General features: G+C 38.3%; 1 protein-coding gene across 1 annotated transcript in view; it reads left to right on the top strand.

Moving 5' to 3' along the window:
* The window catches only part of FRK (fyn related Src family tyrosine kinase), a 99,630-nt gene extending 87,900 nt beyond the window's left edge, over window positions 1-11,730 (top strand). The window contains exons 6-8 of the mRNA XM_001504096.6: window positions 5,737-5,918; window positions 6,984-7,149; window positions 7,538-11,730. Of these exons, the coding sequence (XP_001504146.2) occupies window positions 5,737-5,918; window positions 6,984-7,149; window positions 7,538-7,752 (563 nt within the window). The 3' untranslated portion in view covers window positions 7,753-11,730. The remainder of the gene's footprint in view (window positions 1-5,736; window positions 5,919-6,983; window positions 7,150-7,537) is intronic.
* Window positions 11,731-14,881: the final 3,151 nt, after the last annotated feature.

The following is a 14,881-nucleotide window of genomic DNA, read 5'->3' as shown; positions in this document are numbered from 1 at the left end:
TTTACCACTTCTCAACACTCTCATCTTGGTCCAAGCTGCCATAAACTCCTGGATTCTGAATAGCCTCCTAATTGGTCTCTCTCTTTTGATTCTTCAGTCTCTTCTCAACACAGTAGCTGGAGAAGTCCTGTTAAAATGTAAATCAAGGGGGCTAGCCCAGTGGCATAGTCGTTGGGTTCATGCTCTCTGCTTTGGCAGCCTGGGGTTCACAGTTCCAGATCCTGGGTGAGGACATAGCACCACTTGTTATCCATGCTGTGGCAGCATCCCACATGAAATAGAGGAAGATTGCCACAGATGTTAGCTCAGGGCAATCTTCCTCACAGACACACACACAAAAATGTGTACATCAGATCATGTCCCTCGTCAGCTCAAAAGCTTCAATGCCTTCCATTGGTTCTCTCTATAGCACCCATAAAGTCCTGCATGACCTGGCTCTCCGTTGCCTCTCTGACCACATCTCCCACAGCTTTCCCCTTGTTCATTCTCTGTCAGCTACACTGCTTTTTGCTGCTCTCTGTATTTGCCAGATGGACTTTGCTTCAGGCCCTTTGCAGTTGCTGTTTCCTCTATCTGAAGTTTTTCCTGTTACTTATCCACATAGCTCACTTCCTCACTTCCCAAAAGTCTTTATTCAGGTGTCCCTCTCATGGTGAGTCCTTCACTGGTCACTTCTAAATTCTAAAATTTAATCTCCGTTCGCTGACTCATTATATTATTCTTTCCTACCTTTTGTTTTCTTTTCTTAGCTGTTAATCATCTTATACTGCATGACTTATTTATTTAGCTTCTTTTTAGTATTTTCTAAAATACAATTAGCCAGCCCTGGTGTTCTAGTGATTGAGATTCAGTGCTCTCACTGCCATGGCCTGGGTTTGTTTCATGCTCAGGGGACCATACCACCCATCTGTCAGTTGTCATACTGTGGTGGCTGTGTGTTGCTGAAAGCTATGCCACTGGTATTTTAATTACCAGCAGGGTCACCCATGGTGGGCAGGTTTCAACAGAGCTTCCAGACTAAGACAGACTAGGAACAAGGACCTGGCCACCCACTTCTGAAAAAATTGGTTGTGAAAACCCTATGAATAACAGCAGATTATTGTCTAATATATCCCTGCAAAGTGAGAGGATGGTGCAAAAAGACTGGGCAGGGTTCTGCTCTGCTGTACACAGGGTCACCAGGAGTCTGAATTGAAGGTACTAACAACAAGAAGAAAAATACAACTCCATGAGGACAGAGATTTTTCTTTGTTTTAGTACTAAAACAGCGTCTGTCACATAGAAAGTGTGCACTAATTATGTGTTGACTGAATGAATATATTAATGGAGAGATTAAGTTGGGGCCATCCTGAACCTAATACAGTTGGGCCTTGGGGTTGAGCTTGTTTTGAGACTCTTGGTATCAGCTTGAAAAGATCCACTTATCACATTGCAAACTCCTTTGGTGCTGAGGATTTCCATGGCTTGTTGATGTGTTTTACTCAGGGCCGAGCATGAATCCTGTCATCTTCTGGATTGGGTCATCAGGGTGAAGTTTACCAAGGCCTTCATTAGCCAGGATCCTTAGTAGCCAGGAGGAGTAATGAAGATATGCTCATTACAGACAATCCCTTCCCAATCAAGAGGGTTTAAATTCAATGCAGTTATCATTAACTGAATCTGCCACTCTTAAACAGCCCATCATGATAAATATTATTAAGCTGAAAGACTCTTGAGTAATGGAACATAATTGAAAATATTTTCTTGCTGCGGATGTAAGTTGTCACAGGTCTGTGAACCTTTCTATCAGTTTTGACATCTGGCCGTTGTATTAGAAGTCTGCTCTGAGGTTTATTTAGGCAGTTCCTAGGCCACTGTATTCTTTCAGGGTAGGAAATGTGTTATTCAATTTCCTTCACCATTGTGCCTGTCAGTGAAAACCTTTTTATAGCCACTATAATAAGATTAGATGTTGTATTTGATAGGTGAAATAATACACATATTTTTCTATAGAACCATCTGTGTAGTCCCTAAGCTTGGCTGAATATTTTTTTGTAGGAAATTTCTCCAAAATGGAAGAAGCTTGTCAAACAACTTTAGCATTGAGGTTAACTGATGACTGGTATTTCTTATGGAAATTTAAAGAGGATAAATATCTGCATTTTTTTTTTTTTTTTTTTTTTTTAGTTTAGTTGGGCTTGTTTTCTTTCCAATAAATACTTATAGAATATCTAATATATGTCAGCGTATTTTCGTTTTCTTACTAAATCAAGTCCTAGCATGTTGTTCATCATTCTCAGGGACAGTTCACTTAATGTTTTCACTGAGATATCCTGTACAAATATTAACTTAGTTCATTCTTCTAACAACTCCATGAAGTAAGTATTGTGATTATGGTCCTCATTTTACAGTTGAAGAAACTGAGGTATGAAGAAGTTATGGAACTCATCCAGGGTGGTTGACAGGAATTCAAACCCAGGAAATCTGGCTCCACAGTGCTATGCTTTTAACCATATGCATAGCACGGATGTTATTTTCCTAACATCAACCTGTATCTATTATCTGTCACAGCACAACAAATTACCCCCAAGCTTAGTGGCTAGAAGTGGCAAGCATTTATTATCTCACGGCGTTTGTAGTCAGGAATCCGGGTGTGGCTGAGCTGGATCTTCCAGCTCGGGGTTTCCCACAAGGCTGCAACCATCGTGTTGGCAGGTGCTCCACTCATCTGAAGGCTCTAGGGGAGGTTGACCTACTTCCAAGCTCCCTCATGTGATTGTTGGCAGAAGTTGGCCCCTTGGGGCTGTTGATTGAGGAAGTCAGTTCCTTGCTCGTTGTTGGCCAGAAGCTGCCCTATGTTCCTTGTTACCTGGACGTCTCTGCAGAGCAACTTGCAGCATGGCGGCTGGCTTCATGAGAGTGAGCAAATGAGAGAGCAAGACAGTGGACAGTTCCAACAAGACAAGGTCACAATCTTTGATAACTTATCTTGGAAGTGATACCCCATCACTTTTGCCTTATTCTATTTGTTAAAAGTGAGTCAGTAGCTAACAATAATGTACAACTGAAATTTCACAAGGTTGTAAACTATCATAACCTTAATAAAAAGTTTAAAAAAAAGAGAGAGTCAGTAGGTCCAGATCACACTTAATGGAAGGGGATTTCATGCGGCATGAATACCAGGAGGCGGAGATCATTGGGAACCATTTTAGAAAGTGCTTACCACACAGCCCAGGACAAGTCACCAGTTTATCATAACTTTTTTACATTTCTTTTCTTTCTTTCTTTTTTTTTGTGAGGAAGATTGGCCATAAGCTAACATCTGTTGCCAATCATCTTCTTTTTGCTTGAGGAAGATTGTCTGTGAGCCAGCATTTGTGCCAATCTTCCTCTATTTTGTATATGGGATGCTGCCACAGCATTGCTTGATGAACAGTGCGTAGGTTCATTTTCAGATCCAAACCTGTGAACCCCGGGCCACTAAAGTAGAGTGCACACACTTAACCACTGTGCCGCTTGGCGGCCCCCGTTTCTTTTCTTATTGAGTGAATTTGATATCAAAAGGCATAGCTGTTTTGGTCATCACAGCAGCGATGCTTTGCCGTTATGCTGCACACTAAATTATATTTTGTCTTTTTGCTTATATCTCATTTTAGCCTGAATAATTAATGTTAGCTGCTATAACATACACTTCAAAAATCTCAGTGACGTAACTAAAAATACGCATTTTTGACATGTGTCAGACTGGTCTTCTAGGTGGCTTTCTTTAAACACTGACACAGGGATTTAGGCTCCTTTCATCATGTGACTCTGCTGATTCAAAATTCATCCTTTCTAACTACAAAGATGTGGGATATAATATAAGGATCAGGCCTGGAGTGATGAACATCTCTGCGCACATTGCAGTGCACAAAACTACTGATGTGGCCCAACTTAACCGCAAGGGAAAATGGGGAATATAGTCTTCTGTGTATGCCCAGGAAGAAAACGACAAACGGATCATTCAGCTGTTAGTTTTGCCTCACATCCTATTTAAATATTCAGCTTGATTAAAATATATATATGTATGTACACATACACACTGTGCGCTGTGCTTAGGTCTTTCTCATTTAAAAACTTCCCTTGACTCTATTTATTTATTTCATTTTTTAATTAAAAAAGCATACATGTAGAAAGTACATAAATCATATAGTACAGTAATTATAAAGTGAGCAAGTAAACAACTGTGCAGCCACTGCACAAATTAAAAATGAGAACATGGCCAGCACCAGCCAGCACCGGAAACCCCCTGAGTCACATTGTCAATGACAACTCCTTTCTTTTGTGAATTTCGTGATAATTGCTTTCCCTTGACTTACATTTTCCTCTATCAGCTCACTGTTGTCTTCTCTTCTTGACTAGGTTTTTGAAAATTCATGTCTCCCCTCTTGCTGTCTTCAGGTCCTCAACTCCCATTCAGCCCTTTCTCTTCTCAAAACCTTTAACTGTTATGATATTTTTTCCTGGTTCTCATGTTTTTCTTCTGGCTGATTCTTCTCAGTTTTCTTGCAGGTTTATCTTCCTCTGCCCACCCTAAATATTGGTGTTTCTCATGATTCTGTCACTTTTTAGTAGTCTCTGCCACTTTAACTCCCATTCATAAACTATGACTGTCAAATCCATATCTGTAGCTGCGTCTTTCCCATGAGCTCCAGACCCGTAAGCTTGTCTTCTTTTCAGCATTTCTATTTGCGTAATCCATATGTATCTCTAGTTTAACAAATCCTAAACTGTTTAATTCTAACTAAACAGCAGCAATGGTAATCGTAACAGGTAGAGTTTACTGAGTTCTCCTTGGAGCCAGGCACTGTGTTAAGTGCTTGACATGTATTGACTCATTTTAATGTCCATTTGATTAATTCTCATTTTAACAACTACTACCATAAGATAATTGCAATTATCACTATATAGATGAGGAAAATGAGGCACAGAAGTGTTAAGCAACTTGCCCAAGGTCAGGAAGAAATGTGAGGAAGAGCCCTGGTCCACATTCTGGCACTCTAGCTTCAAACCAGTCTTCCTAACCCCTGAACTGTATATGGCTGCCTCTCAAGTCAGTAGTTGTGTCTAAGACTCTTGAACATGAGTCCAATGCACTTTTCATAATATTTGGCTTATTCAGACAGAAAGAGAAATTTAAAAAAATGTTATCAAGCTTAATGGAGTACAAATGTAATATACACATTTTATAACTACTGATAGACCTTTCATTTTGTTAGTGAGCTAGTTTTTAAGACCAATATGATGGAAGAATGAGAACTTTTCATTGACTCAGCCATGCAAATTAGCATTATTTTATAGATTCAAAGACTAAAACAAACTATGCAGTGTTTGAAAGAAATCCAGAGGCAACCAAGTAACAATTTCCATGAAGCGATGAGTCAATAATATGTGGTATTGAAAAGGGCAGTGGCTGGACTCTTTCAGATATTTATAGCTGTGTTTGGATCATGTGACACTATTGCTTCTTTCTCTGTTTGATACTCATTCAGAGAAGAGAAGGCCACAGCCTTGGAATGTGTTTAGACTCTGAAAATTGTCACCTCCTTAACCCTTCACAAGAAATGAAATGGTTTACATTGGTTATATTTCTTTGCTAAACAGATCAGTGCTATGGTGCTTAATCTCATTGATAGCTTGTTATCAAAATTCTCAGAATTCACTTCAATAGTTTGAATGTTCTCCAAAGTAAATCTCTTATTTTCTCTTTTTCCCTAGATGATGCTGGATCAAAAATCCATCTGCCTCAGCAGGTAGACATGGCGGCACAGGTTGCCTCTGGAATGGCCTATCTGGAGTCCCAGAACTACATCCATAGAGATCTGGCTGCCAGAAATGTCCTTGTTGGTGAACATAATATCTACAAAGTGGCAGATTTTGGACTTGCAAGAGTTTTTAAGGTAGATTTGGTTTCGTTTTAATTGGTTTGTAATGGGTCAAAAGCCTAACAGACAGTAGACTAAGAGATTTACTGTTATTTTTCAAAACAATCTTTCTCCAAGTTCTGTGGTCCATAGACCTCTTCAGGAGCCCAAGGCCTTATAGACAAACTACCAGCTGTTTCTATTTCTTCACCAAAGAGAAACAAACAGAGAAAATGATGACCAACCAGGTGGGAAAGTATATAACTAAGTTTGTAGTTGAATTATTGATCTGTTTTTCAGCACCAGGAGCTTTGGTTTGTCCGGCTATTTCCCTTATAAAAAACAGCACACTTTCTACAGTTACCCTACCCACCTCTGCTCACTTTATGCCAGGCTCATATGCATACTGTTGCAATTCTTCAGCAATCATTGGCTTTTTAATTCTTGCCTGCACCCCTCTCCCGCCTTTTTGGCATCAGGCCAAAAGAAACTGATATAGAAGATATAATATTAGGTATTTTTCTCTAATTTAATTTTTTATTTCTACATTGTACCCTAAAAATAAAGATTGGGACATGAAACACAACAAATAAATGATTCTCTTTTGATCTCCATGAATTCATCATCTTTTCTTTTTGTAAATCAATTAGAACAACAGTGAGTCGATATATTAATTTAAATCATACGGTCCTACTTTTCAATATTAGAAAGTGGTTACACAGTAATTATCAAAGTCAGTGGCTCTTCAATACCAGCAGTAAATCAGAAAACAGACTTTACTTTCAGTATTTTATTTGCTAAAGACCAGATGTAAAGCCAATATCATCACACATGAATTCTCCCATATCTAGTAGAATGCTCCTTCCAGTGCTATTTTTAGCACATAGTAGCCTCTCAAATAATATTTTATTAATGACTTCCCATGGATTTTTCAGTCTTGTGTGCCAGACTTGGAATTTCCTACTGTAATTATCAATTGAACTAAGCTCATTTTGAAACTTTTCCCTCTAAATTTTAATGTGAAACAGGTTACAGATGAACGAGGGTGGTAAAAAAAAAAAAATCTCTTTAGCTTGGCCTGATTCCTTAATGCATTAACAGGTTGATAATGAAGACATCTATGAATCTAAACACGAAATAAAGCTGCCGGTGAAGTGGACCGCGCCTGAAGCCATTCGTTCTAATAAATTCAGCATTAAGTCCGATGTGTGGTCGTTCGGAATCCTTCTTTATGAAATCATTACTTATGGCAAAATGCCTTATAGTGGTGAGTAATTAATTCTGGAGTGGGCCTTTCTGCTGCAGGTCACTTACTTAGGTGTGACTTTAACTGCTTTGCCCAGACTTGGAGGGCAGAGTTATGAGGCTGACCACACCGTGTGCCTGTGGGAGCATAATAGATAAAATTTGATGATGATAATTTGCATTAATTAGGTGTTTTATTGCCTCCTTCTCCTTTGCTCCTGAATCACAGTCTTATAGACATGACTTGCCTCTGGATTTAGTTTAATCTCTGCAGCCTGGGAAGGGGGTGGTAGACCTAATAGGTCAGCCAAAGAGATCAGTTTGCTTTGTAATCTAGAGCATAAGTGTCTATGAATTCAAGACTCTGAGCTCTAACTTGTTTCTTGTTGGTTTCACCTGATATTTTTCAGGTATGACAGGTGCTCAGGTCATCCAGATGTTGGGTCAAAACTACAGACTCCCTCAACCATCTAACTGCCCACTGCAATTCTACAACATCATGTTGGAGTGTTGGAATGCAGAGCCCAAGGAGCGGCCAACATTTGAGACACTGCATTGGAAACTTGAGGATTATTTTGAAACAGACTCGTCTTCATATTCAGATACGGAAAACTTCGTAAGATGAACACGGAAGAAGAACATCAAATAATGAAGTAGCAATAAAGTTCAATAATCAGTCCAGAAATACGACCCTGTTAACCAATTGTAAAATGAGTTTATCTTGACATATTCAAGTGATGGGGTAATTTGGCCATGAATTATAAAAAAGATTATATGTACATTTTATTAACTGGGCAACACGACAGGCTATCTAAGATGATACATCATCTCCTCACTGCCTGACAAGATGAAAGGCACTAAACAAAGTTATTTTTCTTTTTAAAAGATACTTACAATTCTATTTATTGTTTGAAATGCCGATCAAGAGGATCAACAGATGATAGTCAATTTTTACTCAGTGACTGTTGTAGCATTTTCCTGTTTACTGATTAAAGTGGTTATTCATTATTCCTCGGATTGCTGAATCCCATCAGCCTGTTATTATGAAGGAATTTGATTGCTTTGCTGCACAGCAGGACCTGTGCTTTGAGATTTTTTTTCTCTTTTAAAATATCCTGTAACTACAATGATGGTAAAGCCATGTTAAATGACTTGATTGTACTTGGAGTAATTGCACATATTTTTTCTCCTATGCAGAAACAAATGAAGCAGCTGTTGAGAAAAAGAATTAAAATCTCTTTCATTTTGTAGAAGGAAATGATGGAATTTTTCTGTACCTCAGTATGTGTCATCTGAGAATCATCTAAATTCGTTTTAATCTCTTAATGTTAAGAATCAGATTGTAAAGCTGATGAGTTATTATCTATGGAAATATGCAAGAAACATATAATAGCCCACAGGATCTGAGAAATAGGTATCAAAATAGTTTCGGAAAATGAGAGGAGAGCAGTAGGATGTTACGGCCTAGGATTTCTGAATAATTAAAACAATGTACCTTTGGCATAAAAGCAAGAGTTTTAAGTTGATTACAAAACAGGTCAAGCTCTCTTTCCATCTAGAGAGGAGGAAAAGTGTCTAACTTTGGTTATGAAACTGTATTTTTTGTCTGGTAGGACAAGAGGATTTTTACTCATCTTAAGTTTGCATTAAACTTTGTAAGAATGTGACTGCCCTCTTAAGCAAAGGGTGTATCAAATTCTGTGTCTCATTAGATGATTAGACAAAGTTCTCAAAGGTGGTTCAAAGATCTTCTGAAGCTCAGCAAGATGAATGAAACAAGTCAGAAGAAAACAAGATTTTGAGTATATTCTGTCATCTTTCTTTAAAGGGGAAGAAGAGCATATCTAAACAGTTATAAAAACCCTAATTCAACGTGGATTAAGCACTAAGTAAATTTGTAAACTCTCTAACTGGAAGACAGGAGGTAGAGCGGGCTCCAGGCACAATCCATTAGCAGTTGGATGATGTTAACCAACACCCCAGTCCTTTCCTCCCCTCCCCTCTGCCATCAGCATTGTCCTCATTCCCGTGGTTGCAGATGGCCATCAGTAGCAACTGGGACACCCTCTTCTCTTTATCTAATGGGAGAAAATGGGAAACCTCTCTCTCTGCATTTTCAGCTTGCATAAAAATCATTCTTTTTCTGTTCAGGTAAATTGGGTCAAATGCCCAGTCCTAATTATAGACAATGTGAATGTTAGGTGCTGATTGGCTTAAAGTAAATTTTGCCACTGAAGCTGAGAATGTGCTCACCTTTCTTGGAGACAAGTTGGGAGGTAGCCTTATCTGAATAAAATTAGAGAAGATTAGATGCTGGATGGTGTCTATTAAGGAGAAAATCCCCTATTATATATATATATAGTAGGTAGGTGTGTATACATCACTCAAACTGTCCTGAAACTAAAATGGGTCATGTGGAGCTAATGATTATAAAGTCCCTTGATTCATTTATAAACAGCAAATATTTGTAAGATAAGGTCAACACTAATCTTTTTAATTAGTTGACCATGTATAGGACAACTTCAATTATTTATTTAAAGTCATCGAGTCTAATGCAATCAAGGAGCAAATTATAAATAACCAGTTATTAAAAATTCAAAGAAAATAGCTCATTTTCTACAAGTTCACTGCTTGGAGTTCAATCATGCTTGAACGTATATAGAAATGAATTGAAATATTGCTATTTTGTTGTGAAAATTCAACTACTATAATTGTCTTTTTGTGGTAGCTAATAATAATAAATTTTTTAGTAAGATTTGATTTTGAAATGTAAAAGGAAGGTTATCCTTTCTTGTTTGAATATCACCTGAAACCCATTTAACTTACTATGTTTGATTCTTGGAGACATTTATGTTCAAGATTCTGTCAAAGCAATCTATTATTCTTGTTTTTACCTGATGAATCATGGAGAAAAATAATGGATTCAGTTATGAGAAGCAGTAATAGATTTTTTTTAAACTGACATAAATTTCTTTCCCTGTATAGAATAAAAGGATCAGGAAAAGATAAGTTGAATTTTCTTACAATGAGTCAGCTCTTGTTAAATTTACCTCCCATAAATTGTAGCAAAGCACTTTCTATGTAATGTTTTATTTATGTAATTCAGTTATTTGGAGGCGGTGGTGAGGGATGGGAGTAGATCATTTCATGTGGTATTTCAAATCTCTTTTGACAAAAGCCTAAGAATTTTTACAGTAGGAAAAATTCAAAATTCCATTAAGCCTCTTTTAAGAAGGTTAGGAAGGAAATAGGTCTACATTACCTATGGTCAAAAGAGAAAGAGAATGTGCTCCTGATAGTTGTGGAACCTGAATATTGTGTCATCAAAAACAAAGATAAAGTCAAGGTGACCAGCCATCTGCAAAGTGGACTGTGAGAGTGGGTAATCTTAAAGGACGACAAAGAACGAGCCATGGGGAAATAGCACACTGGGCCCCTTCATTCACTCATTCTACTCCAGCTTGTGTCTGCATGGTGACTGCACGGATTGACTGAACCATAAGGGGCCCAAACTCTTTTGATTCTCTGATGGCCCAAAAGAAACCATGGCCCTTGGAAGGATGCCGACTGTCATGCAGCTGGAGCTTCCTGGAGAAAGTGGGCTCAGCTGGTGATCCATGGCTTTGCCAAGAATATGCCCTACCTGCAATAACGTCTTTCATGGTGTCGTTGAGTATGTGGTTTCTGGACCAAATGCCCTGGCTAGTAGTGTGTCTGTGGTGACTTTCCAGGACTCTTTGCAAAGACACATTATGTGAACTAGAATGGTAATAATTTGTGTACTTATTCAAATTGTGCCGTTGTGTTCTCCCTTTGAGAAAGGCTGCTTTAAAAGATAAGTAAATGAGGTTTGTATGGATGGGCATTTGAATTGCCAGTGGGCTCATCTGGAAATGTATTGTCTTTTGTTGTATCATTATAGAGAAGTTTTGGTCTGTAATCTTCAACATGATCCAAAAATTCAGTGTCATAAGATTTAAAAAAAAGCTGGAAATTTTGGTAGAGAACACTTACAAATCTTTTAAATCCATGACCCCAGTAATATTTTAATTTTCACAGCCTACATTGCACCATTAAACTCCTTCGGATTTTTCTCTTTTTATGTTAAGGAAGTGATGGTAAATCTCTTAAATTGTTTATTACATTTAGAAATAAACTGGAGAATAAAAGTTGTATGCAGACCCTGAATTCAGAACCCTTAACAAGTTTAACTTCCGTCTGCACTCACATGACACTGTCTACATAGGAGTGAGAAGATTAAGTTATAAGGAAAGAGACCCTTAATTATTTCCATTTAGTCTTCTTGCCTGGGTGGTTAGTTTATCCATTAGTCATCTAAAGCAACAGACTTCAATGTAACATCTTTTTCACCCTCATGGAAAATAATCAGTCCCTCCAGAAAAGGGCAGCAAATCTGAAACATGACTAAGTATCTCATTATGTCTATTGCTGTGCAGGGGGTTCAAGGCATATAACATAACAACCATGAAATCATATGTTAGGGAAAAATGGTTAAAAGCAATTAAAATTGCTTGATTTGGAAGAAGCTAAACATTGTCTAGTAATAATTTCCGGAGATTTTAGAATAAAGGCTTTGGTTGAACTATTTGTGAAAGATAAAGTTGCTTGATAATAACCAAATTCCGTTTAATTTTTATGGTCCACATAATTTCAGGGTAAAAGATATCACAGCTTTTAATCATTTTTCAAAATAGACATTTAATTGTAGATTCAGAAAGTGGGAAACAAAGCTGATTAGCCAGATTAGTATACTTTAAAGGTACCACGGTGAGATTTTTGTCTCTAAAAAATGTATATTTCTATATTATACCTTTTAATAATATTTATATTGCACAATTGCATGTGGATGTATATTACACATGATTAATTTATATATGTAGCTAAAAGGATTTCAAAAAAACCTCTTTTAATTGTACCACTTATTGTAATGTAATTACTTACCTTGGCTCAAATGCAACTATTTAATTTTTTTAAAAGTTTCTCTTTCTGTGTTCTTTAAAATACTAAGGCAAAGCCTTTTCTTGAAAATATATTTTACCCAAAGTGTTCTATCTTTATTCACACTGGATTTATTCATTATGCTAGTTATTTCAAACTGGTTATTTTTAACTTGACTTTTAAAAGTTGACGTCACTCTTTTGGAGGTCAAGTTGTTTGCAGACCCACATCATGAGTTTAATGTGTTTCATAACAAGTAAAATGTTTCCTCAGTTGACTAAATTAAAGAGGTTGCATTTGTATGTTGGAGAAGGTAAGTCTGTGAGTCCAGGGAATATGATCTTGCCTGTGCCACATACTCACTGCAGGTCGGCTGCTTCTTGTCGCCTTTCTCAGAGACCCAAGCTGATGGAGAAACCACCAGCTCTTACGTTGACAGTTACTCTGGCAGTGGGAATGAGAGCTCAGTGGGTCTATGTTGGCAATTAAGTCCTCCGGCCCAGAAGATAGACGTGTCCCTTCAACTTACAACTCTATGGCCACAATCACATAGCCTTACCCAGACACAAGGAGTGTGGGAAGTGCAGGCCAACTATGCACCCAGAGGTAGGGCGCCAGAAATATCCAGTAAGCAGCACTAACACTATCACAGCACATTATAGTGTCAAGTAAATTTTAAGTGATGCTGAGTGATGGAAGCCCTGTATCCTTATTTATCCATTCCTTTTACTTAGTTATTTTATCCATTCATTAAGCAAATATAATTGATTGCCTATGAGTAGCAGACATTGGGCGAGATGCTTGGATAAAATTGTGAACAAGAGAGAAACAGACCCTGCTTTCTGTAAGTTTACCGTCTATCAGGGGAGGCAGTTTGGAGTATATGAATCTTAGCTCATAAACCTAAGAGTCCAATTTTACCTTCTTGTTTTCTTGCTAAGAATTAATTTACTGTGTGCCAGCTGCTATCCAGTACCCATTTTCTTCTTGCTCCTTAATAATAGAACCTATTTTATTGGAGCCCAGCTAAAAGATCACAGTTCTTAGCCTCTTTTGCAGCTAGGGGTTACCAAAGAGATGTAAGAAAAAGTTGTTTGGCAGCACTTCTAGGACTGTTCCATAAGAGGTGGACAGAGAACTGGCATGGACCTTTTCTTGTCTTCTCCCCTTTTGTTATGTTTTAGTTCTGGAACTCAGTGGCCATCTTAGATAGTGAAGAAATCTTATAGATGGAAGTCACTTCTCAGGAGGGTCTGGGTCCTTGATGACAGGAAAGCTGCCACACCTGCCTTGGACTGCTGACCTCAGAAATTCTGCTACAGGAGAGAAACATTGTGCTATTTAAGCAACTGTTATTTCCGATCTCTAGCAATAGAGATTGGAGCAATTTCTTTTTTCTTTTTTTGAAGCTTCGGTACAGCATTGTGTATCCTAGTTGTTAGTTTTAGTTCTCTCTGTGAGCCACTGTCACAGTATGACAACTGACAGACAGGTGGTGTGGCTCCACAACCAGGAAACGAACCTGGGCCGTGGCAGTGAGAGAGCCAAATCTGAACCCCTAGACTACCAGGGCTGGCTCAGAACACTCAATTTCTGAATGGCTCATTGTCTACTTGAAACTTCCATTCCACCAGGTGTTGGAAAATAAGACTCAGTTATTTCTAGGAGTTTTTCCTAAGTACCCAGTGCTTACTTTATGTTAAGGTTTTGTAGGAGTTGGAATTGTCTAGTGCTGATATCAGTTTATTAGCTGTCCCTGTGGCCATCACTGAGATATCTTCTGTTCCATCCGAAGTGACTTATGGGTCTTAGCTCTTTATCATCTATTTCCTCATTCTTCTTGGGTCCAAAAGAAGCATTTGACCCCTCTGCCTAAATGCTTCCATGGCCAGGAGCTGCTGTACACCGCACCAGACCACGTGTCAGGAAGGACCCTGAAGAGTTCCTCCTTTTCAGACTCTACTTGGGAATACTGCCCTCAGTTTCTCCAAACCATCTGGAAATCCTTACATTCTTCCTCCTCACATTTCAGAATAAGGCCCTATTGACCTCTTATGTATCCCTTTGGCTCCATTCTGCCCCTGTCATTGGAATATTACATCTTTTAGGATGGTAGGGTTGAACAGGGTAGACCAGAAGACTGATGACTACATTTCAAAAGCCTTGAATTTTAAAAAACAAGAATTTGACTCTTGTTTTCCTATTTTCTACTGTAATAATCCTTCCTTTAGATAATAAAAGCCTCATTGACTACTAGCCTGATGTGGAAGGACCAAAGTGTAATAGAAAATACCTGAGAAAAACATCGATGAACATCTTAAAATAGTATCATACCACACATGGAAATTCCACAAAAATTACCAAATAATTACATAACTACGGTTGCACTGAGTATTATGGAGTAGAAATGTGTGGTGCTGTGGCAGTGAATAACAAGTACCCGTAACCAGGTCCAGGAGTTGGGGAGAAATGGAGAAAGTGATGTTTAAGTGTGGTCTGAAGGATGAGAAGATGTTCACTAACTCCAGGGTGAAGGAGGCACGACAAAGATAAAGAGTCTGCAAAGACAAAGAGAATGGCACAGATGAAGACCTGAAAGAGATCCACTCGATCTAGAGTGTCACCTAGAGTGTGCGGAATAAGGGGGAAAGGCACAAGTTAGCGTTGGCCAGCCAAGTCCTGTCCCAATCATGAGGGCTGTGTAGTCTAGGTTAGTAATCTTATTCTTAATCCTTATGGGAAGACATTGAAAGTTTAAAAATTGGTAGCATGATTTAATTTGAATTTTTAAAATA

This window comes from Equus caballus, chromosome 10, assembly GCF_041296265.1.
Source record: "Equus caballus isolate H_3958 breed thoroughbred chromosome 10, TB-T2T, whole genome shotgun sequence".
Lineage (NCBI taxonomy): Eukaryota > Metazoa > Chordata > Mammalia > Perissodactyla > Equidae > Equus > Equus caballus.
The sequence above is the reverse complement of the archived record's forward strand: the minus strand, read 5'-3'. Positions and strand labels throughout refer to the sequence as shown.